This window comes from Plecotus auritus, assembly GCF_963455305.1.
Source record: "Plecotus auritus genome assembly, chromosome: 2".
In the NCBI taxonomy this organism is placed as follows: domain Eukaryota; kingdom Metazoa; phylum Chordata; class Mammalia; order Chiroptera; family Vespertilionidae; genus Plecotus; species Plecotus auritus.
The window spans coordinates 220,546,950-220,571,939 of record NC_137771.1 but is presented as its reverse complement, the minus strand read 5'-3'; the positions used below and the strand labels follow the sequence as shown (position 1 = coordinate 220,571,939).

The window sequence follows — 24,990 nt, the reverse complement described above, 5'->3', positions numbered from 1 at the left end:
CACTTTGGCAGAATTCTACCAACACTTAAAATAAACACCATGGACACTTGGATCCAGAATTCTACTTCTAGGAACTGACCCCACGGTTCACTCACATCCCATGCCAAAGCAGCACGAACAGACTTGGCTCGGGACACAGGGCCCCCAATGGGGACGGAACGGGCACTGCAAGGCCACCCGGGAGGCAGTGGCCACGTGCACGGATGCATGCACACGATGGAGCCCTGCAACACGGACCAGCTCTGGAAGGATGCCCAGAACCAGGTGATGGGGACACGGCCACTGTCTCCCCATCCAACTTTTCACCTTTTCACTGGCAGTGATTTTTCCTGAAGAGCAGGCACGAAGCATTTCACTCACTGTCTTTATCTTTCCAAACAGGTCTCACCACCATCCAACTTCTTTTTTTTTTTTTTTTTAATTCTTTATTGATTTCAGAGAGGAAGGGATGAGAGAGAGATAGAAACATCAATGATGAGAGAGAATCATTGATTGGCTGCTTCTTGCACGCCCCCCACTGGGGATCGAGCCCGCAACCCAGGCATGTGCCCTTGGCTGGAATCGAACCTGGGACCCTTCAGTCCGCAGGCCAATGCTCTATCCACTGAGCCAAGCCGGCTAGGGCTACCATCCAACTTCTTCTTCTTTTTTTTTTTTTTTAAATATATTTTATTGATATTTTACAGAGAGGGAGGGAGAGGGATAGAGAGTTGGAAACATCGATGAGAGAGAAACATCGATCAGCTGCCTCCTGCACGCCCCCCACTGGGGATGTGCCCGCAACCAAGGTACATGCCCTTGACCGGAATCGAACCCGGGACCCTTCAGTCTGCAGGCCGACGCTCTATCCACTGAGCCAAACCAGTCAGGCTACCATCCAACTTCTTAAATGAGGCCAGGGTTGATGTGAGCTTCCCACGCAGTCTGGAGACCCTAAGGACTCGCCAGGCCCAAGGCCACCCTGTGACCACACCTGGGGATAGAAACACGGCCTCCTGCCTCCCACATTCTAGATGGAGGCCGGTAACCTCTAGACATTTCAGAGCGAAGGAGCTGGAGTTGACCTACCTGTGTCCTTTCACCTGGAAGTGGTAGAGTACAGCTGGGTCCAGTGGGGCATGCTCACACTTCCCACAGGACTGACGACTATCTCCAGACACAAACTCAACACAAAGCAAGTCCCAGAGTCCCAATGACTGACGCAATGGTAAAAATGGCTCAGCAGCAACTCAGAGAGGGCTGGGCTGCTCTCCATGAACCAGGCATTTAAGAACCCCCAAAAGAGAGGGGTGGAGTCTGAGTGTTGATATTTATGTGTTTTGAATGGGAGCCAAGGAGCAAAGCTCAAAGGCAGAACTGCTTTCTCCTGGGGTTCTCTGTATCTGATTCCAGCTAAGTAGTAGGGAAACCTGGGTTAGGGGTGTGTGTGTGGCAGGGGGGTGGGTGCTGCACTGACTAGAGAGCTAACAACTGGCTGGGCGGGGGCTGAGGGCAAGAGCACAGGGAGTTTCAGGGCACAGCATGGTCATTCCCCGTCAGCCAGGGTATTAAAGCTGAGTGCTCACGCATCACGCGATGGGTTCAGAAGTCTATCTGTATCTAGGAAGTCTAACTGCCCTCACTCTCCAAGTTCAGACAGTCCCCAACTTATGATGGTTCTGACTTATGGTTTTTCAACTTAACAATGATGCAAAAGCAATACAAATTCAGCAGAAACTGTACTTTGGATTTTGAATTCTGGTCTTTTCCTGGGGTAGTACATGCGGTGTGATCCTCTTGTGATGCTGGGCAGCGGGTGATCTGCAGCTGCCTGTCAGCCATGTGATCACAGGGATCAAAACAACTGACACTCTACATGTCTGTCTTCCCTGTCAAACGGCTCTGCCCAACTGCAAGCTCAGGTGAGCTGTTGACAGCACGTCATTGCGAACTTGGCTGAGCTCTGATGCTGGGTCGGTTAGGTGGGCATATCACACGCATTTTCAACTTAGGACGAATGGGTTTATCAGGATGTAACCCATCGTCAGTTGAGGAGAATCTATAGCCTTATCAATACCACTGAGAAATGAAACAAGGAACACAGAGTGTTCAGCAATAGCATGTATTAAACCATTTATTGGAAACTGGTTAAAAATTAAGGCACTCCAAACGTTATGGTTTCTTGAGGTTATAATTTTTGGTTGCTTTTAGAACTATTTCAGAGAAAAGCATGTGGACTGGGGTGGCCTTTCAGACGCCCTGGTGAGGGCTCCATGTCTCGTGAGAGGATTAAATACACTGTACTCACTGTATTTAACAATCCCTAGCTCTACTGTCAGCTCAGCAACCTACATTGAGTGACTTTACATACATACTAACTACTGTATTAATACAAAGTTCATTGAAGTCGATTACAAAGTTTCTCTGATGAATAAACAGCAGAAAGTAAAAATTATCAGGCTGCTTTAAAATATTAAGGAATGTTTCGTAACACTGTAAATTGCTGTCAAATGCCCAAGTCAGAGAAATAAGACTAGACTTTGTTAAAGGTTAGTTTCTCAGTTTTGTAGAATCGTTAATTCCCAGCACCGGTCTCCATGGTTCAAGGCGTGTCATGCTGTTTTGATCATCCTGGTCTGCATTGTGAACTTTATGTGATGGTGAGCAGCGGGAGTGTGAAGACTGAATGCATGGCTTCTTTTGTGTGCCTGTTGGCCTACTTTCCCGAAGCTGAATGTTTTTTTAATTCAAAGCAATCTGGCACTGGGAAGTATGTTCAGATTTAAGAGAGGCTGATTCCACTGTCACTTCATTGTCTGCTGCTGTCCCTGCCATGAGTTCAGTCTATTACTGAAGCCACATTTCTTGCGCTGAAAGAAATGGAACCATCATACACGGTGCCACAGGGCACCCGGAGGCCACCAATGACCTTGAGAGAACCCACCTCTAAAGGGAAGTCTCATGACACGCCTGAGTCAAAGGAGTGCGCTCAGAGCCAGGGTCATCTCAGAAGCAGGACAATCACCATTGTTTCTGTGTCGTGTGTGGAGATTCCCTCAGCTGGCCCTGGACACCCCACTTCCCAGGGCACAGAGCCCTTCCTCCTCAGGGCTGGCACACAGCCCAACGGCAGGGAGAGCTCAGAGCGCCTCACACACTGCACTGACACCTGTGTCACTGGGGCTAGAACAGCGAGCAGGCGCATGGGAGCACCCATCTTCTGCCTTAGGGAGGTTGTTTCAAAACTTCATTTATAATAGAGGTTTTCACTGGATAACAAGCTTCATGGTCTGCTAAAGATACAAATTAAAATGTCATACAATACATGGTCTGAACACTGATAGTGAAGTTTTCTGGTGAAATCTTTTAGGTGGGGAAATAAATCTAGGATTTTTAAAAAGGTTTCCAATGAGTTCACGATTCCATGTTCTTCACTGCAACCACAGCCTAGGAAGTAGGGCCACTGACACTGTGTCCTGGATGCGGAAAACCACCAGAATTGACATTTGGGAGACGGGGCAACAGGGACGCGAGGCCCGCACCTGTGACTTCAGGGGGAAACGACGAGGAACTGGCCGATCCTCCCACGTCACACGCAGGGATGACTCTCCCTGGCTGCTGTGTGGAGCTGTTAGTGGGTGGATGGGAAGAAGGTCTGCGGCGCTGCAGCAGGAGGATGGCGTTAGTGTTGCGGCTGTCGGTGTGCAATCAGCTTACGAACTGAGACGTGGAATGTGCATGATTCCTCCTCAAATTAACAACAAAAACAAAAGCAACCTTACCCCACCTCCACAGGCTTAGTATCTCAAGTGACTAAATACAGAAACAGGAAAGGGCACAGAAGCTCACAAGAACGGACAGCATTCAGGGCAGCTGCATCACGCTCACTTCATCAAGGTCAGCAGGCAGGATGGGGGCGGCCAGGCCTGCAGACTGCTGTCCCTAGGAGCGCCTTTGGGACTTGACACGGCAGGAGTGTGTTTTAGTTTTCAAATCGAGCGTATGGGTTTTCCTCTTTAAACAAACCTGCAAACAAAATGGACTTGGTTACAAGTGCATCTAGCCAACACCAAAATTCCAGACAGCAATACAACTAAGCTTTCTATGGAGATTGACTGAGGCCAATAGGAAAACGGGGATCCTAAGCAGGTCCAAATACTACGCTAAACCTTTTCTGAAAGTCCAAGTACAGGACTTTAACACTGACATAAAATGTGCCCAAACCAGTAATTTTAAGAAAAACAGATCCCAAGAAATAAAGACTTACTTGCTCAAAGAGAAGTTAAGAAATTTAAAGCCAGGGAAAAGAATAAATTAAATAAAAAGAAACAATAAATAAATTTAAAAATAAAGATGAGAAAACTGGAGCACACATATAGAAAAAAGAAAAGAAATTTAAAGCCAATATTTCTTCCCCCAGATTAGCGGTTAGCTAATATTATACAGGAAAAAAAAAACAGAGCACGTTCCTTTAAATGTCCTTATAAATGTGGATTAACTTTTAAAACTAAGGTTGTAAAAAGAACTAATAAGGCCACCATCAATTAAACTGTCAAGCATTTACATAAGTAGTAGAATCTATAGTGGTAAATAAATACTCAGACTAGGAGTTTTCTCTTTGCATGTGGAAACACACACAGACTCTCTCTCTCTCAGTGAGGACCTGTACTATACACTGAAATTATCTAGAGCCATTGCAACACGCTTACTTACTGCAGGGTTTTTTGGGCGGGGGTGGGGAAGAGATAAGAACGGAGAAAGAGGCAGGGGATGCAACACGGTGCTCATGTCAGAGGAGAAGGGGAGCCTCAGGCTTTGGGGAGAAAGTGGACAGATTTGATAAAGAACCATCATATGGCAAATGCCAAGGACCAGCAGTCTAAGGCCCTGTTGAAAAAGAAACAGCTCCCAGCTCTACTTCTAGTTCAGAAGGAAACTGTTCCGTGACACGGAAAGCAAACGCCTTCTAAAACAAGACCTGCACTGGTGAACCGAGTGCACTCATATGCCCCTTCCCCTCACTACTGAGGACCCCTGAGACTTATTCCAGGCAGGGGACTCTCCAAAGTCCAGGACATTCAAGGGACTTCATACAAACTGGCATCCGAGTTAATTTCGTCAGTACCATTAAAGGTCAAATTAACCACAAAAACGACAGAAACACAGTGCATCAGTGCAGGAAGTGGCACCTCCACTGACAGCCCTGAGCCCTGGCCCACCAGGCCCTGCCCCACCAAGAGCAGCAGCGGCACCACAAAGTGCAAGGTTTCCCATGCTACAGCGCTTGGCACGCACCTTGACTTTTATTTACAATGTATGTATACTAGAGGCCCGGTGCACGAAATTCATGCAGGGGGTGGGGGGAGGGAGGGTGGTGGTGTCCCCTCAGCCCGGCCTGCACCCTCTCGCAGTCTAGCACCCCTTGGGGGATGTCCGCCTGCCAGCTTAGGCCCAATCGCCCCAGGGATTGGGGCTAAGCTGGCAGTCAGACATCCCTCTCGCAGTCCAGGGCTCTCGCAGTCCAGGACCCCTTGCTCCTTACCACCCACCTGCAGCAGAGGTGGGAGAGGCTTGTGCTGCCACAGGTATGCTCGCCAGCCGTGAGCCCAGCGTCTGGCACCCGTCAGCTGAGCAGCACTCCCTCTGTGGGAACGCACTGACCACCAGGGGGCAGCTCCTGCATTGAGCATCTGCCCCCGGTGGTCAGTGTGTGTCAGTGACCAGTCGTTCTGCCGTTCAGTTGATTTGCATATTAGGGTTTTATTATATAGGATTTTTGTTTGTTAATCCTCACTCGAGGATATTTTTCCATTGCTTTTTAGGGAGAATGGAAGAGAGAGGGAAAGACAGACAGAACATCAATGTGAGAGAAACACATCTATTGGTTGCCTCCTGCACAAGCCCCAACAAGGGCCCAGGCCGGGGAGAAGCCTGTAACCAAGGTACATGTCCTTGACTGGAATTGAACCTGGGACCCTTTGGTCCATGGGCCATCACTCTAGCCACTGAGCCAAACCGGCTGGGGCTATTTACATTAATATTAACCAGATGTCAAAGCTCCTTTTGAGGCTCCTCACTTTCGTGGAAAATCAGGCTGTCCCCAGTCACAGGCATGTACACTGCCGTTTGGTGGGCATGGGCATGCACCCAGGCAGAGGCACCAGGGGAGAGTGGGCAGTGTGCTGATGCCACTGGACAAGGGAATTGCACCCACACAGGAGCCCATCACCACCTGTCCCGGGACAAGGCCCAACACTGGGGTTTGTGGTGTGGGCAGGAAGAGCATGGTGGCCAGGTGGCAAAGACATATTGGTGCTCTGAGGAGGCCAAGGGGTGGGAATACACAAAAAAAGGCTCTACCAGCCACCGGATGGCTCATCTAAAACAGAGGAGACCGAGCTACAAGAGGAGGGCCAGCAGCCTCATGGCTGGAACCAACACTTGGAGGCCACCAAGGTCAACCCCAGCCTGAGGCCGAGCAGGATGCACAGCGCACACCTGTGTCCTTCAGGAGGCCTGCAGAGACTGAGAGAAGGACGTCCAGCCAGTGGGCCAGCTGAACCAGCGTGCACAGCCCAGAGGACCAGCAGCTCTTGTCAGAGAACTGAGCCTTGAGGTTTAGTGAGTAGGATCCTAATATTCCACCACAACACAGTCTTTCCTTATATACACTGAGGGCTTCAAAATAAGTGCATTAGTCGGGTAAGACTTTGACATGTTCCCGGTCGGATTTAGGATTTAGCACAGCTGCTTGGTTCACTTAACCGAATCCCCAGGTCACAAGGTCAAGAGAGGCAGCGTGGCTCAAGGCTAGAGGCCCCAGGGCTGTCATCAGTGAGGGCCTGGCCTCAGGGCAGGCCAAGCAAGTCCACTTCTATCATTTCCAAAAATGCTGAGCAATCACTGAGCAGCAGTATCAACACTCATGTTGTCCACGGATGTGAACCAGCTAAACACAGGAGCAGACCTAATGTTCTCAAACACTAAAAAGTAGCCTCTCCACCCGCCCCCAATCTCTCCAAACAAAAACGGAAACAAACCCAGGACAAAACACCCAGAAACAAAGAAAGGACAGCACGGCCTCAGTTTGGGCTGATGCTTAAAGAAGGAATGCAGCTCCACACACAGGAGTCAGGAGAACCCAGGGTGGAGGGAAGGCACAGAGGAGACCAGACTCACACCCTCTACCCCCCAACCCCCGGCAGACCTTTAAGGCAAACAAGAAGGCAGACCAGGAAAGGGGCTACAGCAGACCCCTGTGACGGCCCGCACTTCATAAGCCAAGTATCCCTGGAGAAGTTTGGCTGAGATAAAAATATTCATCTTTTAAGACATTGCATGGAATTAGTTCATAACAGCACCACTTGGAATAGTAGAGACATCTTTCTGTCCCCATAACCTACAGTTAGACCTCACGAGACGTCAACAATGGCCAAGATGGCTTGGCATCCATTTCTCACCAACTGAAACAGAGATTCAATCGATTCTTACCATATTTTTTTCTGATTTCATCATGCCTTGACTTCATCTCTGCCCTCCTAAAAAACAAACAAAACCTTGTTTAGCATCAACATACAATGTAACTTTAAAAGAAGCACCTTTCATTTCCCCCAGCAGAGAAGCTATGGTTTGTTCTTGTTTTCCAGGATGAGAGCAGGGTGGCCGAGCTCGGCCATCAGGCCACACTCCCACTGGGACAGGCAAGGTGATGCTGAGCACAGCCTTCTGAGCTGCTCCAATATCATGCTATTCAATTCTTTATTTCAATAAATGCAATTCAAATGTCCAATACTGATTTAAAAAAATTTGTTTTCTTATATAAAGAAAAGGTAGCATTCAGCCAAAACCTTATGCTGGTTCTAAAGGTGATTAGGAACAAGCAAAAGCTAGTTTTTATTTGAGGCCCATGACTTCAAGGTAATGACCTGGAGACCTGTGGGGCCTTAGGCCTTATCGCTGCCATCCTGACAAGTCAGCACCTTGTTCCTAATCGGGCAGGGACAGTGACCAAGGGCTGCATCACACACACCTGTCAAATGCTCTGTAACCCGGAGAGTGCTGCTGATCAGCACTGGTGGCACAAGACCCAATTCGGCCAGGGGCTTGAGACAAGGGACCCGATCAAAGGCTTTCCTCCCTCTCTGAGCCTTGGTCTGCTCGTAAATGAAGACTGAAAAACTGCCTTCAGTGGCTCCTGCCCCTGCAGCATGAGAGCCCACTACCATGACACTGCAAGCAGGAAGGCTCTGCCAGCTGCAACCTCCAGCTGCAGCCCTGAGGCCACTGACTGGAGGAAACAGACAGGGAAGCAGCAGGCCTCTGACAAGGAGGGTCGTGGCCACTGGCTAGGTCCCTGCATATTTAGGTTCTCACTCTTTGTATCACAACCTAGAAAAATCCACAAACACTTACACATTCGTAGCTTTTAAAAACGGAGAAGACTTGTGACTTATCAATGTCACTTTCCCGATCTGAGTCCCCTTGAAGGGCACTTCTCCCCCATGGGAATGGGTCTGTGGCCTCACCTTTCTTCCTGCCGTATTCTCCTCTCTTCTTGCTCCCTCATGGCCTTCTCCTCGCTTTTGTCTGGCTTCCGACTCTTCTTCTTTCTGCAGTAGCAGCAGTAGCAGCAGCATGTGGCAACCGCCAGGAGGATGAGGCCCCCAACCACCGACATGGCGATAATCAACGCCTCAAAGTTCACTGTAAGTGCAAAGGGGCCAAGTCAGAGCTGCTTGGAGCAGGAAACCCCGGGGAGCAGCATCCCCTCCTGGGTGGCGAGCTATGTCAGAGTGAGGCCCAGGCCTGCAGAGCAGGCCTTCCTTAGTGCACAGCTGTGCCATCTAACAATTTCTCCATCAATCAGGGTGGATCCAAGTTTTGGGGTCCACCACCAGATATTGAAAAGATTTAAGACCGAGGAAAGTTAAAACCAGGAAGGAAGAGAATACTCAGCTGTGTATTTGGACTTTCCTAAAAGAAAATTTAAGCCTGATGCAGCTCATTTAATTACTTAAGTCTAAGTCAAGAGCAATGCATTTATTTTGCACAGGAACTAAATTCTGACCACGGCAACCAGATCTTCCCCAGGGGTTTGAAAATGGCTGCCTATCATGTCAATGGGTTTATGACTTCCTGTCCAGACCAAACTTCTGAGACAAAGACAAACTTAAGGCAAGTTTTACATTCTTTTCAGCTTCTCTTAAGGATTTATAAATCCAGTCACTATTTTTTAATTCAATCTGAACTCTAATACTTCTTTTGTGAATGTGTTTTTAATTATCCGGTTAAAACAGCCGCTGAAGGCCTGGCCAGTGTGGCTCAGTTGGTTGGGTGTCATCTCTTGCTCCAAAGGGTTTCAGGCTCGATCCCCAGTAGGGGGCGTGCAGGAGGCAGTCTTTTGGTGTTTTACTCTCACATCCATGTTTCGCTCTCTCTCTAAACAAATTAATTAAAAAAAAAAATCTTAAAACAAAAAACCCCACCAGCCATTGAAGAGGCTTGAAGAGCCACCTGGCCAACAGTGGGTTCCAGGCTTCGCATACCCATACCAGCTCCAGCTGCTTCTGAAAATGAGGTTAAAATGCCACCACAGGAAGCGGATGATCTTTAATCTCACTTGTGGTCGGGTTGGGGCTTGGACCGTGAGTGTTCTGCTTTGGGGACAGGGAGGCAAGTGGAGGGTTCTGTGCCGGTGTGAACCCACCTCACATTCAGATTGGCTGCCAGCAGAAGAGCACTCACTTATGGGTTACTCAATCATTTTACAATCAGGAACAGTGTGACATCTGACCAAATCCTTCTGAGCCATAACCGTGTTCTTTCCTTCCTTGACCTGCTCTAGAAGCACTGGAGTTGCAATAGTGAAACTAGAAAGAGACCTTCACTAGCAGAATGTGTCGTTTCTGACTCAAGAACTCTACAACTATCAACTTTAAAAATGACGGAGATCAATTAGATAGCTGGCTCTAAAATATATCTACCCCAAAATAGCTTCCCTGCTTAGCAGCTAAAAAGTCATAAATTAAAAACAGAAATCACATCGTAATAGGAAGCAAAACCATGAGCCCTTTCCCAGTTATCCTGTATGGCAAATCTATGACACTCCACCAGAGGACGTAAGAAATGGCCCCGGGTGACCCAGATGATGGAGTGACATCTTGCTTCTTGGCAAAGGTTCAAAATGGCCAATTCCTCATTTTTCTCCAAGCAAACTTATATTTTTATGGTTATTATAGTTAAAACTCCAAAACATTTTTGCTTAAACTGGATAAAAGGATTCTAAATTGTAAGAATAAAAAGCACCTGTGCGCTGGCTAGCATGGGTCAGTGGTTAGAGCATTCGGGAAGCAACCAATCAATGTGTCTCTTCTCACATCAATGTTTCTCTCTCCCTTCCTGTCTCTCCTCCTCTTTCTACTCTCTCTGAAGAGCAATGGAGAAAATACCCTCGGGTGAGGATAAACAAACAAAAAAGCACCTGTGGTGGCCCTGGAGAGGGGGAGGGGAAACAAAAAAACCACCTGTGGTGTAAGGCCTAACATTAGTGTTAAGTGTACCCTGATGTCTGGTGAAACCAGGAGAGCCTTGAGTGGTCCAACAAGCTCCCCTCCCCACTTACTCCCACAGGTAAGGCCCCCAGCCAAACCACCCTCCTTATTCCAGGAACCAGGTGCAGGTGTCATTTCCCTGTCAGCCCTTGGAATTGCTCAAGCAATCACATGGTCTCTCTGACCCAGGCACCACACCCTCTTGTTACTGCAAAGCCTCCTCCCACTGCCCCTAACTCATCCAGTATCCCCTCCCCAAGGGCTGTGACTACAGGTGATGAGTAAACTGCCATGGATCCTGTCCATCCAGCGTCGGGTTTGACCCTCCCTGTAAGCCCTTGGGAGGGACTTTCATTTCACAAGAGAATTATCAAACCTGCCCTCCACCTGGAAAGGAGCTCACCATCATTAGCCTTCAGAGAAATGCACTTAAAACCACGGGGAGATGCCACTCACACCCACCAGATGGACTACACCGAAGATGACTGAGTGCCCAAGCACTGGCAGGGACGTGGACCAACTGGAAGCCCCACATTGCTTGGAGGAGCATGAGCTGGTACACCTCTCTGGAAAAATGCCTGCGGCCCTGTAGAGCGAACATGTAGTGAGGCAGCAATTCTACGCCTACATATATGCCCTGGGGAGGGAGCGCTGGCACACATTCAACACAAGACCACAGCAGCACCGCAAACAGCCCAAATGCCCTTCAGCAGCAGAATGGAGGCGCACCTGTGAACACTGCCCGAAGTCAGAGACAAATCGGCACACACAACACACAAGGAAGGGCCTCAGACATCCATACGATGGGATGAAGTCAGGGAAGGCAGCACAGGACTTCCTTTATGTGAAGGGCAGGGACAGGCAGCACGAACCTATGCTGATGGAAGTCAGTCCAGCAGTTACCCGCGGGGTCCTGACAGTAACCGCTGTGGGGGCCGGAAATGGCCTGTATATTTTGCTAAGGGGGGAATCACCTATGTACTCATGTAAACATTTACTGAATAGATGTATGTGTGTATACATGTGTGTTTATGTTGTAGACTGTATTCTATAAAGGGTGACTTAAGAAGTGTGCACCGCAACAGAAGTTAAACTTCAACTTAAACAGCTCATGCTCAACACGCCCAGGGTCCCAGTGTCCCCTGGTCCAGGAGTGGTCTTAGTGAAACAGTGAGCAAGGACAGGTTCCATGGAGAAGACAGCGGACAGGACGGAAGCAGAGGGCAGTGAGGCCCAGTGAAGCCTTTCTGGTATAAGAACAGCAGAGAGAATGGTCAACAAAGGGTACGTGGGCACATGCACACACGTGTACGCCCACACAGCAGGCCCCTCAACCACACACACACAATCCTGGATTCCCTGGGGCCTCAGCACTATAAGTGAGTATTTCTAATGGAGGCTGATGGATTCTAAAATGGAAATCAATTAGAAAAAAGACAGATAAATAAGCAATAAGCTGCAGGCACACCAAGTGAAATACCAACGTGCCCTAAGGCAGTGGTCGGCAAACTCATTAGTCAACGGAGCCAAATATCAACAGTACAACGGTGGAAATTTCTTTTGAGAGCCAAATTTTTTAAACTTAAACTTCTTCTAACGCCACTTCTTCAAAATAGACTCGCCCAGGCCGTGGTATTTAGTGGAAGAGCCACACTCAAGGGGCCAAAGAGCCGCATGTGGCTCACGAGCCGCAGTTTGCCGACCACAGCCCTAAGGAAACAACAGCTCCTTTATGCAGCTTAAGGTGGCCTTGCCGTCGCCTGTGTAGCTCAGTGGTTGAGTGTGTACAGTGCACCAAGAGGTTGCTGGTTTGATTCCTGGTCAGGACACAGGCACAGGTTGTGAATTCAGTCCCCTGTCAGGGCACATATAGAAGGCAACCCATCGATGTTTCTCTCTCACATCGGTGTTTCTTTTTCTCTCCCTCCCTCTCTCTCTAAAACCAATTTAAAAGTAAATAAGTAAATAGATAGATAGAAGGTGGTCTCTGTTTGACCCCAAAAATGAAGCCATAAAAAGAAAGGATTAATAAATCCAACCACATAGAAATGAGTTCCGTGTAGCAACATATATCACCAACTAATTTAAAAGCAAACTAGAATCCGTCCAGTATGGCTCAGTGGCTGAACGATGACCCGTGAACCAGGAGGTCACGATTCAATTCCTGGTCAGGACACTTGCTGTGGTTGTGAACTCCATTCCCAGTAGGGGGTATGCAGGAGGCAGTTGATCAATGATTCTCTCTCTTTATTGATGTTTTTTTCTCTCTCTCCCTCTCCCTGAAATCAATAAAGACATATATATATATATATTTTTGGTGTTTTTTTTTTAAAGCAATCTAGATCCTGACTGGTGTGGCTCAGTTGGTTAGAGTCGTCCTGTGCACCAGAAGGTCGTGGGTTTGATTCCTGGTTGGGGCACATGCCTAGGTTGCAGGTTTGATCCCCGGTCAGGGTGCATACAGGAGGCAACTGATGGATGTGTCTCTCTCACATTAATGTTTCTCCCCATCTCTCTCCCTTTCTCCTGCTCTAAAAAAGTAAGTAAGTAAATACATAAAAGTAAACTAGAAAACAATTTGAATCTCACCAAGGGCTAATTTCTGATGAAAGAATATCTGTAACCACCATATGCGGACGATGGGACACATGCCCATGCTGAGCAGGGATTCCCTGCTTGGGAAGTCAGAGCCCCTACAGGAACCACAGGGATCAAGGTGGCCCACGAACACCAACCACCAAGACATAAGGTGCTGAGCCATCCAAAAAGCAGCCTTCAACTCATCCCCCCCAAGGGTGTGGAGACCCAGTGCAGAGCCAAGGCTGAGGCCTGAAGGTGGGCCTCCAGATCTGCAAGGACCCCCCAGTTAAGACACCACAAGCTCTCACTGGCTCCCCAGCTCCCCACTGGGAACATCAAAGAACTACTGGGAATACATTTTCTGGCAGCTTATGTTAATGAGCACAATCAAGAAGCCAACTTTATAAAATGACCACTTACCCCAACAAACGCCCCAGCGTGCAGAGCTCAGCTTACAAAGAGAAGCAGGTGGCAAGATTTTTGTCACTGGATAGTCCACGCATGTTTTATCCGTGTTGCACCAAAGACACTGAGAGAGATAAACATTAAATGTTAGAAATTCAAAGTAAACACCAAAGAACCAGACAGTCTAGGACAGGGGTGGGCAAACTTTTGACTCGAGGGCCACAATGGGTTCTTAAACTGGACCGGAGGGCCGGAACAAAAGCATGGATGGAGTGTTTGTGTGAACTAATATAAATTCAAAGTAAAGGAGCGGAGGGGAGAGCAAGAGAACCGGATAGAACAGCCGGATCTGGCCCGCAGGCCGTAGTTTGCCCAAGGCTGGTCTAGGGCCTGATTCCCTAAACGAGTGGTCGGCAAACTCATTAGTCAACAGAGCCCAATATCAACAGTACAACGACTGAAATTTCTTGAGAGCCAAATTTTTTAAACTTAAACTTCTTCTAACACCACTTCTTCAAAATAGACTCGCCCAGGCCGTGGTATTTTGTGGAAGAGCCACACTCAAGGGGCCAAAGAGCCGCAGTTTGCCGACCACTGTCCTAAACCATCAGCCACCTGGTCCGCTCACCCTTGGGGGATGGTAACGGCCTGGGCTCTCACCCCAACACAGAGGCTCAACTGCCCTCCAGAACCATGTCACTCAGACCTCTTCCATTAGGCACCTTGAATAGCCACACAGCCTCTGTGTTGTCATGAAAGATGCCAGGCAGCTCCCCCCGCCCAGGGCCTTTGCATAGCCTGTTCCTTCTGCCTGGAACATTCCTCCCAGACGCATGTGGCTCTCTAACCTCCTCCATGAGGCCTAACGTGGGCAACCTACTTAAAACTGTCCCCCTTACCTCTGCCCCTGCTGTCACATTGCCTCCTGACACACTCAAGCCGCCTATCGTGGCCCATCATCAGGAGGATAGGCATCCATGTACATCACTGAAGGATCCCGACCAGGCGGACCAAGGCTGGCCCTTGGCAGGAGCTCAGTATCTGTTAGTGGTCTTCTGTGACCATGATCACCACCGTGTAAAGATCCTACCTCTGACCTCTGCAAGAGCAGCGAGTGAGTATTACCTCCAGCCGTCTTAAAGATAGTGCCACCGAGGCTCCAAGGCACCTACTGGAACCTCATAGATGCCCCTAAGCCCCTACAGTGTTGGGGAGAGGCGGTCTGGGGCAGGGACAGTGCCTTCACCCAGTGCGTGTGTGTGGGGGAGTCTGGAGCTGGCACTGTGGCGCTGGCAACAAAGGAAGTGGGGCTCAGGCTGCAGAACGTGCCTGCACAGGAAGAACTTGGCTTGTTATTTTAGATCGTCAAGGTAACAGTTTTATGGCGTTCTTTTTCCTTTGAGATTTTAATAGGACACAAAGTCAGTTATTTTTTTTTTTTTTGGTCCCAGGTTAGGATGAACGTCTGCTGCACAATATATTAGAATAAAGGCTCCCCAGGCCTCCTTACATAACATCCACTTTACTGTATTGTGTTTAAAACGGTTGAGCATATTTAACAAACAGCAGGAAAAAACCCTTTTTATTTTGGCTGTTTGAGAATATCTTGCATTTTAGTGGTTTTGTTCTGGTTTAACAATGTTTGGTAAATCTTCCATTTTCAAACAGCTTCAGTTTTAAATGTCTAATTTTCCATTTTTCTATGATGATTTTACCAAAAGCCATAGGCGTTCACTAGGAGGGTACGTTCTCTTCTGTGGGGTTGTTGTGGTTGTTTTTGTTACATGAGTGAGGGAATATGTTCATGGTACACAACGGAGCGACACCAACAGGACACAGAGCGCGCCCTCAGCCTCCCTCTAACCTGCTCGCTCTTCAGGCCTCCGAGGCACCGCTCATCCTTTCAGAGACTCCTGTGCTCGGCTGGGCCCACACCACGGCCCACCCGCTTTCACCCACCTGCACGTGTGCGCCCGCAGCTCTGACTTGATCTGTCTAGGTTCAGAGTGGGGGTCAGGACTTCAGATGAAGTGCCCACCCCACTGTGATCTGAACATGTCCCTCACCTGCACCTCCCCAATCTCCTTCCCAGACAGGTGAGAGTTGAACAGGACAGTGCTGCAAAGGTGCTCTGGGAGCTGCAAAGCCACATAGACTCTAAGCCATTTTTATGGCCGAAATGACTTCAGTAGAAAAACCCAGACATTGAAAAGAAGCAACATCAAGAAAATGCCACCCGGCCGAAACCGGTTTGGCTCAGTGGATAGAGCGTCAGCCTGCGGACTGAAAGGTCCCAGGTTCGATTCCGGTCAAGGGCACATCCCCAGTAGGAGGTGTGCAGGAGGCAGCTGATCGATGTTTCTCTCTCATCGATGTTTCTAACTCTCTATCCCTCTCCCTTCCTCTCTGTAGAAAATCAATAAAATATATAAAAAAATATATATACAAACTTAAAAAAAAAAAAAAAAAGAAAATGCCACCCTGCGGACCAGAGCCCCCCGTCCTGGTTGAGCGTTGTCAACGATAAGACGTGAAACTGCAGTACACGCTCCTTTCCGGTTTAACTGGCAGCGGTACATCCTATAACCCACCCGAAACCCTCCCATGTTTTTGTAAAAACATGGCCCCATGTCCTGAAGTGGGGATCATCTGATCTTTCCTGACCCCTGCCCTTGGTGATTAAACCTTAATGTGAGGGAAAGAGAAACATAGGCTGTGTAGTTCCAACACACGCAAAGACCCGGCCACAGCGGGGAGGCAGCCTCCCCCAGGGCCCGAGGCCAAGGCCCCACAAGGGTGTTTTCTCTCCCAGCCATCCCTTCCCTGGGTCAGCTTCTCTCGGGTCCTCGGTGCTGACCACACAGCGCTGCGGTGAAACGGAGCCAGAGACTCACAGGCTGCTGGATCGGGTGCTGCCCAGGAAGTCAATGCCTGAGGAGTGGCAACTGGACCCTAACAAAGCAGCACTGTTCTCGCAAGTCCTGTGACGGCCAGATACGGTGGGAGGTTTCCCCAGAGTCACATGGAACTCTCCACTTCTCCCTGATGGCCTGCTGCACACACCTATGTGCTAGATCCCAGGACGGCCCCTGTGGAGGTGACCCACATGAGCCTTGGGCCTGCACTCCAGAGCAGCTACCCTCTTGCTCAAGGTCACACAGGGACTTATAAGAACCAGGGACATTGGGACATCCTGGCTGCGAGGCTCACCTCCTGACTAGTGAGCTGGACCAGACGCCCCCAACTTCCCCATTGACCTGGAGCCTGTGTCTCCCCTGGCTCTCGCCTCTCTTCTCCATTCCTGTGTGAAGAGCTGAGAGAGAAGCATCTCCCCGGCCCTGGTGGAGACACGGGACACAGAGAGCTAGGACTTTGGCTGGAGGTTTACAGGCGGCTCGCGTTCCTCTGACCCCTCAAGCGGTGGATGACAAGGGCTTTGGGTACACTCCTGCTGCGTCTCCAGGGACCATCTGCAGATGGAGTCATAACCCCTGTCCCCAACAGGCCTCTATGGTCTAATGACACCAACATGAGGCCCTAGTCACAGGTTAACAGTCATTGATTGACCCCTCAGCCCAGCGCTCATCCCATCTGCTCCTCTGTCTCCGCAATCCCCGTTCTGAACAGCACTGTGCACCAACGTTCACCACCACCTCCGGGGGGGTCAGAGGCTTCCCCACCACATCATTAATAGGCATATTTAACTCCCACCACAGGCCTGGTGCACACCTTTTATGACCCCATACCTGTTTCAGGAGTTAAATATGCCTATTAATGATGCTCAGGGGGCATCTGCAGGCCTCATGGGACAGCTTGAGATGCCTGAGAAGGGCTAAAATAATATTTAATATCCATCACGAAAATCTCCCACATCCCCAATATCTGAGCCCTTAGCACACACCAGGGACACCCCCATTAGCAAAAGTGGGCCTGCTTCCAGTCACGTGCTACTTACGGAGACATTTTTCAGGCACTCTTGACAGGTCTTGTTTGTGTTCTGGGAACAAGCTGTGAGGGGAAAAAACAACATATCAGCCAGGAGGGCAGGGAGGGTGCTAGTGAGTGATGCGCAGGGTCCTCTCTGGGTACCAAGCCTCCAGGGACAGAGTAGTTACTGAGCCCCGCTGCAGCAGGGCACCAAGAGGTATATGAAAACATCACACGGTTGTACCCACGGGCGTCTTTCAGGAAAGGTGACTGAGCATACCCTCAGGAGGTGAGCCACGGGGTCAGATACCATGGACCACTAGCCAGCTGAGGCCACCAGCTCAGCAGCAGACACTCTCTGTGGAAGCTAAGACCAGCAATGCCAGGCCCACTTGACTAACGCCAGGGCTCTGACCCCTGGCCAGCCCCACCAGACCCTCAGAGAGGGATGTGTTCTGGGCACACAGGGGAGAAGCTGGCTGCAATCCCTGGGAGGCGTGCTGGGGACCCTCCCAGCACTGTTGCTCCAGGGAGGGGTCAAACCCCACACCAAGAACGTGTGATAAGTGAAACATTTCCAATATGACATCAGGCAGCTATTACCCCACCCTATCCCTTAAAACAAACACACACTTTGAAAAGAGCTCTGCACAAACTAATTAATCACCAGGAACTGCAACCTAAAGTCGTGATAATATACCACTTCATTACCATCAGAATGGCTAAAAGTAAAGACTGCCAATCCTAAATGTTGGCGAGGCTGCAGAGCAAGTGGGGACTCTCATACTGGGAGTACAAATTGGTTCTACCACTTGAAAAACAGACTGGCACTTCCTCATAAAACAAACATATATGTCTACCCTATGACTCAGCAATTCCACTCAGATATTTCATCCAGGAAAAATTAGAACCTATGTCCACAGGAAGACTTGTATAGGAGTGTTCATAGCAACTTTATTTTTAATATGCCAAAAGCTGAAAACAGCCCAGATGTCCAGGTATAGAATGATGGACAGACAAACGCAGTCATACAATGGAACACTATTCAGCCACAAAAAGTAGTACACTATATACACAAAAACACGAATGGATCTGTAAACACCCATCTAAATGGAGCCACTTGACCATGGAGCTGGAGCTGGAGCTGCCATGCCAAAGGAACTGCCTGGCATGTTTTCATTCCCAAATCTTTGGAACGTTAGAACAAGGCAAAATAACCTTTGAACTGGGCCTGAGCAATCTTGTTTCTCAAAAAACTATTTGTAAAGACAACAAGGAAGCACATACTTATATAACTACTGGATTGAAAATTAAAAATACTATTTAGCCCTGGCTGGTTTGGTTCAGTGGTTAGAACATCACAACCAATTGATGTTCTCTCTCGCCCCTGCCCCCCTTCCACTCTCTCTTTAAAAAAAAAAAAAATGGAAAAAATATCCTCGGGTGAGGATAAACACACACACACACACACACACACACACACACACACACTGTTTAGAATTAATGTCACTATATTATGTTATCTGCACCAACAGCCTTCCTTCTACTGATATAATTGTTCCCCTTACCTTTTTCATAAATATCCATTGCTTCTGTCCCCTAACTGGGACAAGATCTGGTTTCTGCCTGAATTAGTATATCTAGAATAACTATTCTTATTGATCTCAGCTAAATGCTGCTGCCTCTCACTTGGAAAGGCCTTTTATTTTTAGGTTAGCATGATCTTACAACTCATCCAGTGGCATACTACTGTTCCTGCATTTCACTATATGTACAAGATATCTTAAAGAAAAATAAAAAGCTGAACTCTAGTTAATGACAGGCAGTGAAGTACTGGGGGGAAGTGTAGGATATCTGTACCTTACTTCAAAATGCCTTCACGGAAGGATGGGTTGAGGGAGGGACACTTGTACAGAGACGACACAGCACAAGATGAAGGATAAAAGCTGAGTTTGTTGGGTATATGAGTGTTGACTATACTATTCTTTCAATTTTGCTGTATGAAGATTTTCATAATAAAATGTAGGGAAAGAGCTTTAGCTTCTAGTTACATTTTTTATTCACTGTATTTGTTAAGGGGGACTTACTCTAAAATAATTGGTTCGTCTATTCCATAGTGTAGTTCTTCTACATTCCATTTCTCTAAATAAAATCCTATTTTATTTTAAATGAAATATAAGCCGATTCTTTCATGTATTATTCTGCAGCAATCATTATCAAATACTACTCTTTTCAGCGTCTTTAATGGTGTGCTACTGGGTTTATGTTGAAGCTTATTTTTAAACTATTTTAAGTACTCAGAACAACAGATTTCATTTAGCTTCAGGAAAGTAAAGATTGACAGCCCCTGAAATGCCTCGATTTCTCAAAACACTACTAAGAGAGACAGGGTGACAGTGGCATTTTGATAACAGGCACCACCATTTCAGAGGTCCCAATGCGCTGGCACTGGGAGAAGGGAGAAGCAAAGACCCCTGTGGTGTCAGGATGATGATGAACTCTGAAAAACTCGATTCCTAGCTCTGTCCACTCAAGGTCCTAGAAAGGACCCAGTAGCAAGGGGCATGTGTGGTGCCCAGGTCTTGGTTTCTAGACGCTGTTCCCCAGTAAGAGAAACCAGGGCTCCTTAGAGAAACAGCAGATTGCAGAATTGGCAGAGAGGAAGAACAAGATCAGCCCTGGGCAGCTTGCTGTGCCAGAAAGTGGCACAAGTTGATGGGTAAATGATAAAAGGATCCAGAAGCAGATTGTGTGTGTGTGTCGGGCGGGGGGGGGGGGGGGTCCTCCTTGTTAAACTGGGACCGTTTAAACAACCAAGTGGATGACAGCAATGGACTCTGACCTCTTGAATTGTCCATGGTTTCATACTGACATGAAATAAATATAGAGAGAAGGCAATTAGCAAAGGTGAAAGCATTTCCATTTTGCAAACATCACAGTAAACAGGGGCGCCGAGACCATTGTGCCCATTGGGGGTGCCTTCCCATGTTAATCATCACTTAATCATGAGAAACGGCACCTGAAAAGTGATCAAAGTATCACCAGTATCACCGGTGACCACATGACAATGGGACAAAGTGACAGCAGGTGCTCCCAGAGGGTAAGGGAGAAGGACAGTCACTGAGTGGTTGAATCCTGTTAAAATGCATTGGAATCAAATCAAAGAAAACCCACACAAGACCAAACTGAGGGTCTTCACAAAGCAGCTCTCTGAACACACCGGAGGCTGAGGAGCTATTCCAGAGGAACAGATATTGAGACGTCACTACATGTATCATGTGAGCCTGGATGAGGCCAGAGGACGGGATGGGGACATAGGGCATTACTGGGAAACTGGGTACAAGGATGCCTATGTTAAATCAAGTATTCCAGTATCATTATCACTGGTGATTTTCCAGATTTTGGTCTTAGATTCCCGTTACGTAAAAGAATCCTCATTCTCAGGAGACACACGCCCAAGAATTTAGGGGTAACGGGTCACATCACAACTGACTCTCAAATAGTTTGGTTAAAACTAACAAGCAGACAAGGAGGAGTGGCAAAGCAGACGTGGCAAATGCTGTGGGAACAGAAAGGGATTCGGAACTCATTGTTCTAGTTATTTCTTCAACTTATCTGTGGCTCTGAACTTTTTCTAAATAAAGAGTTAGGCAGGGGAGGTACGGGGGGATGAGGCGGGGGGGATCTGTATACCACCTAACACATCCACCCTCGAGTCCTTTTTGAAAACTTCTACAAGGAAGGACGCACTTAACTCCTCAGGGGAGCAGGGGTGATGTGGGACAGGAAATTTTTTCACGGGGCTTTTCATTTTTCAAGTCTTTGTGAACTGGTCTTGCGTGAACTAAAAGAACTATGGTCCAAAGCATACACCATAAACTTCATCCACCCCAGGGCCTCTGATTACGGGCCAGTATGAGTCAACAAAGAAGCATGGGAGGCGGAAGCCAAGCGAACTGCCCAGCCCTCCTCCTGCACCAGCACAGCCAGGAACAGGGCCGGTTTTCAACACAGGCAGAAACAGCCCTGTTAAACACGTTCAGAGCTGGGAGGTCATCCTGTTCTAAAACACCCCCATCCTCCCGCATGGTAAGCAAAGACAATGCATTAACCATTTGCTACCGCTTCAAGGATGGGGAGTTTTCCTTCAATGCATCTCATCTCATCACAGGATACAGAAAACCATGTGCTCAAAGCCGGAGAAAGCAAAAACAGCAACAACATGGTTTCTTTCTTTTTTTAAAATATATATATTTTTTTTATTTCAGAGAGTAAGGAAGGGAGAGAGAGAGAGAAACATCAATGATGAGAGAAAATCATTGATCGACTTGCTCCTGCACACCCCTACTAGGGATCAAGCCCGCAACCGCAACCTGGGCATGTGCCCTGACTGAGAATTGAAAGGTGATCTCCTGGTTCATAGGTCACACCAGCACTGTCTCCTAAGTCTACTGCTGAATGTGAATGTCCTGTCTGACTTCTGAAATCTGATGACCGATAAAATCTTCAACTTAGATTCTATTTATTAACAATTAAAGAACTTTAGGTCTCACTCACTCTGGATTGTTCTTCCGTAGGATACACTAAACCATGACCCACTTTCCAGTTCTCCTCAGGTGAGTCAACTGACATCCGCTAGCATGTGTAAAGAGGTAATGTTTTTTAAAAATAAGGAAACAGGTATATTATTTATGGTCCATATGTCATACGAGAGGCCAAAGGGCTGTGGCTGCTGAGCCCTTAGGCAGTGGAACAAGCCCCTTATTCGGGCTTTGTGCCCACACTGCGCATGACAGAGCTGACACTGTCCATTTCACGTGAGAAATGAGGGCGGAAAATTCTCTTAGACAAAGAAGCCCTGGTCATCTTCCTATCCCTGTAGAAAAGAGTAAAGACGGTAGTACATAACACCGTGGACCACGTGTACAGAACCTACTGAGAACACCTACACTACCTGCGGAGAAAGCCCCAGTTCTCGGTGGGCCGTGGGAAGGAGGCTGCAGACCCCTGCAAACCCAGCTGCTGCTATCAGGAGCAGTCAGGCTCTAGGGAGCTCCTTGGGGTCCCTCTGTTTAAGACACCAGCCTAAGGTCCTTTGAAGTGTCGTCTCTCCCTGAGATGTACAGATGAAACTAGATTGGAGTCTGACCCATGCACAATACAAGGGGGGGCCAAAAGCACGGGAAGGTTTCTTCAATGTAATGAAATTGCCCTCAAGATCTTCAGTGCCTGGTGGGTTCCGCCCGTCTCCCGCCAGCAAAGCACACAAGAAGACAGTGGAAATTGTTCGTTTGGGATGGGCATGACGTATGTGGGAGGGTTAATTTTATGTATCACCTTGACTGGGCTAAGGGATGCCTAGGGGGCTGGTAAAACCTTACTTCTGAGTGTTGTCTACTTGCTGGAGCTAGGACTTCTATCTTCTCCTGCCCTGGGACATCTGTGCTCCTGGCTGCGGGGCCTTCAGACTAGGCTGCAACTTACACCACCGGCTTCCCAGTTCTCAGGCCCTCTGATTCGGACTGAGCTACACCACCCGCTTTTCTGGGCCTCCAGCTTGTGGACGGCAGATCTCGGGACTGCTCAGTCTCCAGTCATGTGAACCAATCCCTCAAATAACTCTCTTTCGCTACAGCTATGCTGGTTCTGGAGAACACTCATCTCCTTACAAGGAAGACACAATGTTTTAAATAGTGTGCTCACATTCCTACAGAACTGCAAGCAGAAAAAAATATCACACTAAGTACACACTCTGTGGGAAGGGGGAGCCTCAGTGCTCTAACAGTGCCCCCTCTCTAATTAAAGAGGACTGCAGACCCCAAGGGCACCTGGATAGCAAACACCATAACAATACGACACCATTGCTCCCATCTGACCGTGTTGCTGATGAGAGAAACCACAGTTCACCCACCACCGACTCAGGACTCTGGGCACCTCTAGGAGACAACAGTGGGATCCTGTGAGCTAAAGCAAATGAGAGCAGCTTCCAAAGGACTGACAGCAAGTGTACACGTTGTGGCTAGAGAAGGAGCTGCTTTTTACCAAAAAATATTAGGATAGTTTTAGTTTAATTCCCAAACACTTCAGGGCATTTCCTGACAGGCACCCTCAGCCATTGAGAAGATTCTTGCGCAATTAAGATTCTTTTGCCAGATAGGCATTCTGTTTCCTAAAAAGTGTTCATTCCCAATTTCTGCTGAGAAACCAACTTAGACCAAAAGTTCCCTCTACATTGCAACTGGACTGCTCTGTTAACCAATGTCGCAAACACACACACACACAGTTAATCTCAGAAGCAGATCAGAAGAAACTCCAACAGTCCTGCAATGGAGTAAGTATGCAATAAGGTCACAAAGAGGAAAGGTGTTCACTGCGCTAAACAGACATTGATAAAGCCTGGGCTAACATGAGTTGAGAAATACACTGGCCTCAGGCTGGGCCTACCTCAATTCCACTTGTAAAGATCTTGAAACGGAGACTTAAGAGGCCCACCCCTGGCTCCACTTCCCACAACTAGTGATCGCATGGGTAAACTCCATACACAGCAGCCAGCTTGAAACATTTCCGAAACAGATGGACACTCCAGTCTCAGCTCACACACTTCCTCATTTTCCACCTGGCCCTGGGGGCTGTGGCCCCCTCACCTGCAACTCCAGCAATACAGTACTCCGTGTCTGCAACTCTTTGGTCCTCAGGTCATGCAATTTGCTCCACTAACACTCGCTCACCTACACCCCTCCCCACCCTCAGCACCCTGATAGCTTGTTTCGTGGTCAGTCTCCCCAGAAACTCAGCTTCTCAGGCACAGACAGGAACTCTGGATCACCACCGTGTTCCCAGCACCCGGCACGCACAGGTGGTTAATAACAGGTGGGATAAACCAAGGAAGAAGGCCCTCCGCAGTTCGGAGTGTGGCAGGGAATCAGCCCGACTCAAAGTGGCGCTGTGCATGCATTCCTGCCTCACCCTAATGCCCCTGATAACTCCGAGTACCCCTCCTCGAGTGGGGCAGTGCCGCGGACCTGGACCACCTCCCACACCCCGCGGAGCGGTGGCAGCGGCTGAACCAAGACAAAGAGATGGCCAGCCCCCTCCAGGGGCCCCAGCTGCGGCTAGACCCGCGTGACCGGACACTCGGGTGGCCACCCCCGCAGACTGCGGCCCGGAGGTGGAGCCGCGACCCCTCGTAGCTGTGACCCCGCGTCCCAGAACCCCTATGCCTCCACGCCCCCTGCCTGAACCAGAACCCCGCGCCTCCCTTACCTTCCCGCCCGACCCAGTACCCCGCACCCCCTCTGCGGCCCCGCCCCACCTTAGGACCCGAGCCCCCTCCGAGGTCCTCACCTGATCCGGGCGACTCCTGCACCGCGGCCGCCTGGAGGAGCAGCAGGAGCAGCGTGGCACCGCCGAGGGGCAGCCCCCAGCGCACTGTCCGCCCGCAAGCCCCGCCGGAGCCCATGGTGTTAATGGCCCAGCTGGTCGGCGGGTCGGTGGTAAGCCCAGCAGCCTCGACCAGGAAAAGACTCGCGCCGGAAGTGGGCGGGGCGGG

At 48.8% G+C, this 24,990-nt stretch overlaps 1 protein-coding gene across 1 annotated transcript; it reads right to left on the bottom strand.

Moving 5' to 3' along the window:
- Positions 1–2,089: 2,089 nt before the first annotated feature.
- Positions 2,090–24,972, bottom strand: PTTG1IP (PTTG1 interacting protein). Its single transcript, XM_080654086.1, has 6 exons — positions 24,786–24,972; positions 17,470–17,522; positions 13,530–13,638; positions 8,505–8,682; positions 7,471–7,517; positions 2,090–4,005 (listed from the first exon to the last, which is right to left on the bottom strand). The coding sequence occupies exons 1-6, from the start codon at positions 24,898–24,900 to the stop codon at positions 3,962–3,964; spliced, it is 546 nt and encodes a 181-aa protein (XP_080510212.1). The 5' UTR covers positions 24,901–24,972; the 3' UTR covers positions 2,090–3,961.
- Positions 24,973–24,990: the final 18 nt, after the last annotated feature.

Coding starts and splice junctions, on each gene's coding strand:
- PTTG1IP (XM_080654086.1), bottom strand. CDS start 24,900: ATGGGCTCCGGCGGGGCTTGCGGGCGGACAGTGCGCTGGGGGCTGCCC. Junction 8,683..13,529: donor ACGCTGGGGCGTTTGTTGGG/GTAAGTGGTCAT, acceptor TTGCACTTACAG/TGAACTTTGAGGCGTTGATT. Junction 7,518..8,504: donor AGAATACGGCAGGAAGAAAG/GTGAGGCCACAG, acceptor TTTGTTTTTTAG/GAGGGCAGAGATGAAGTCAA.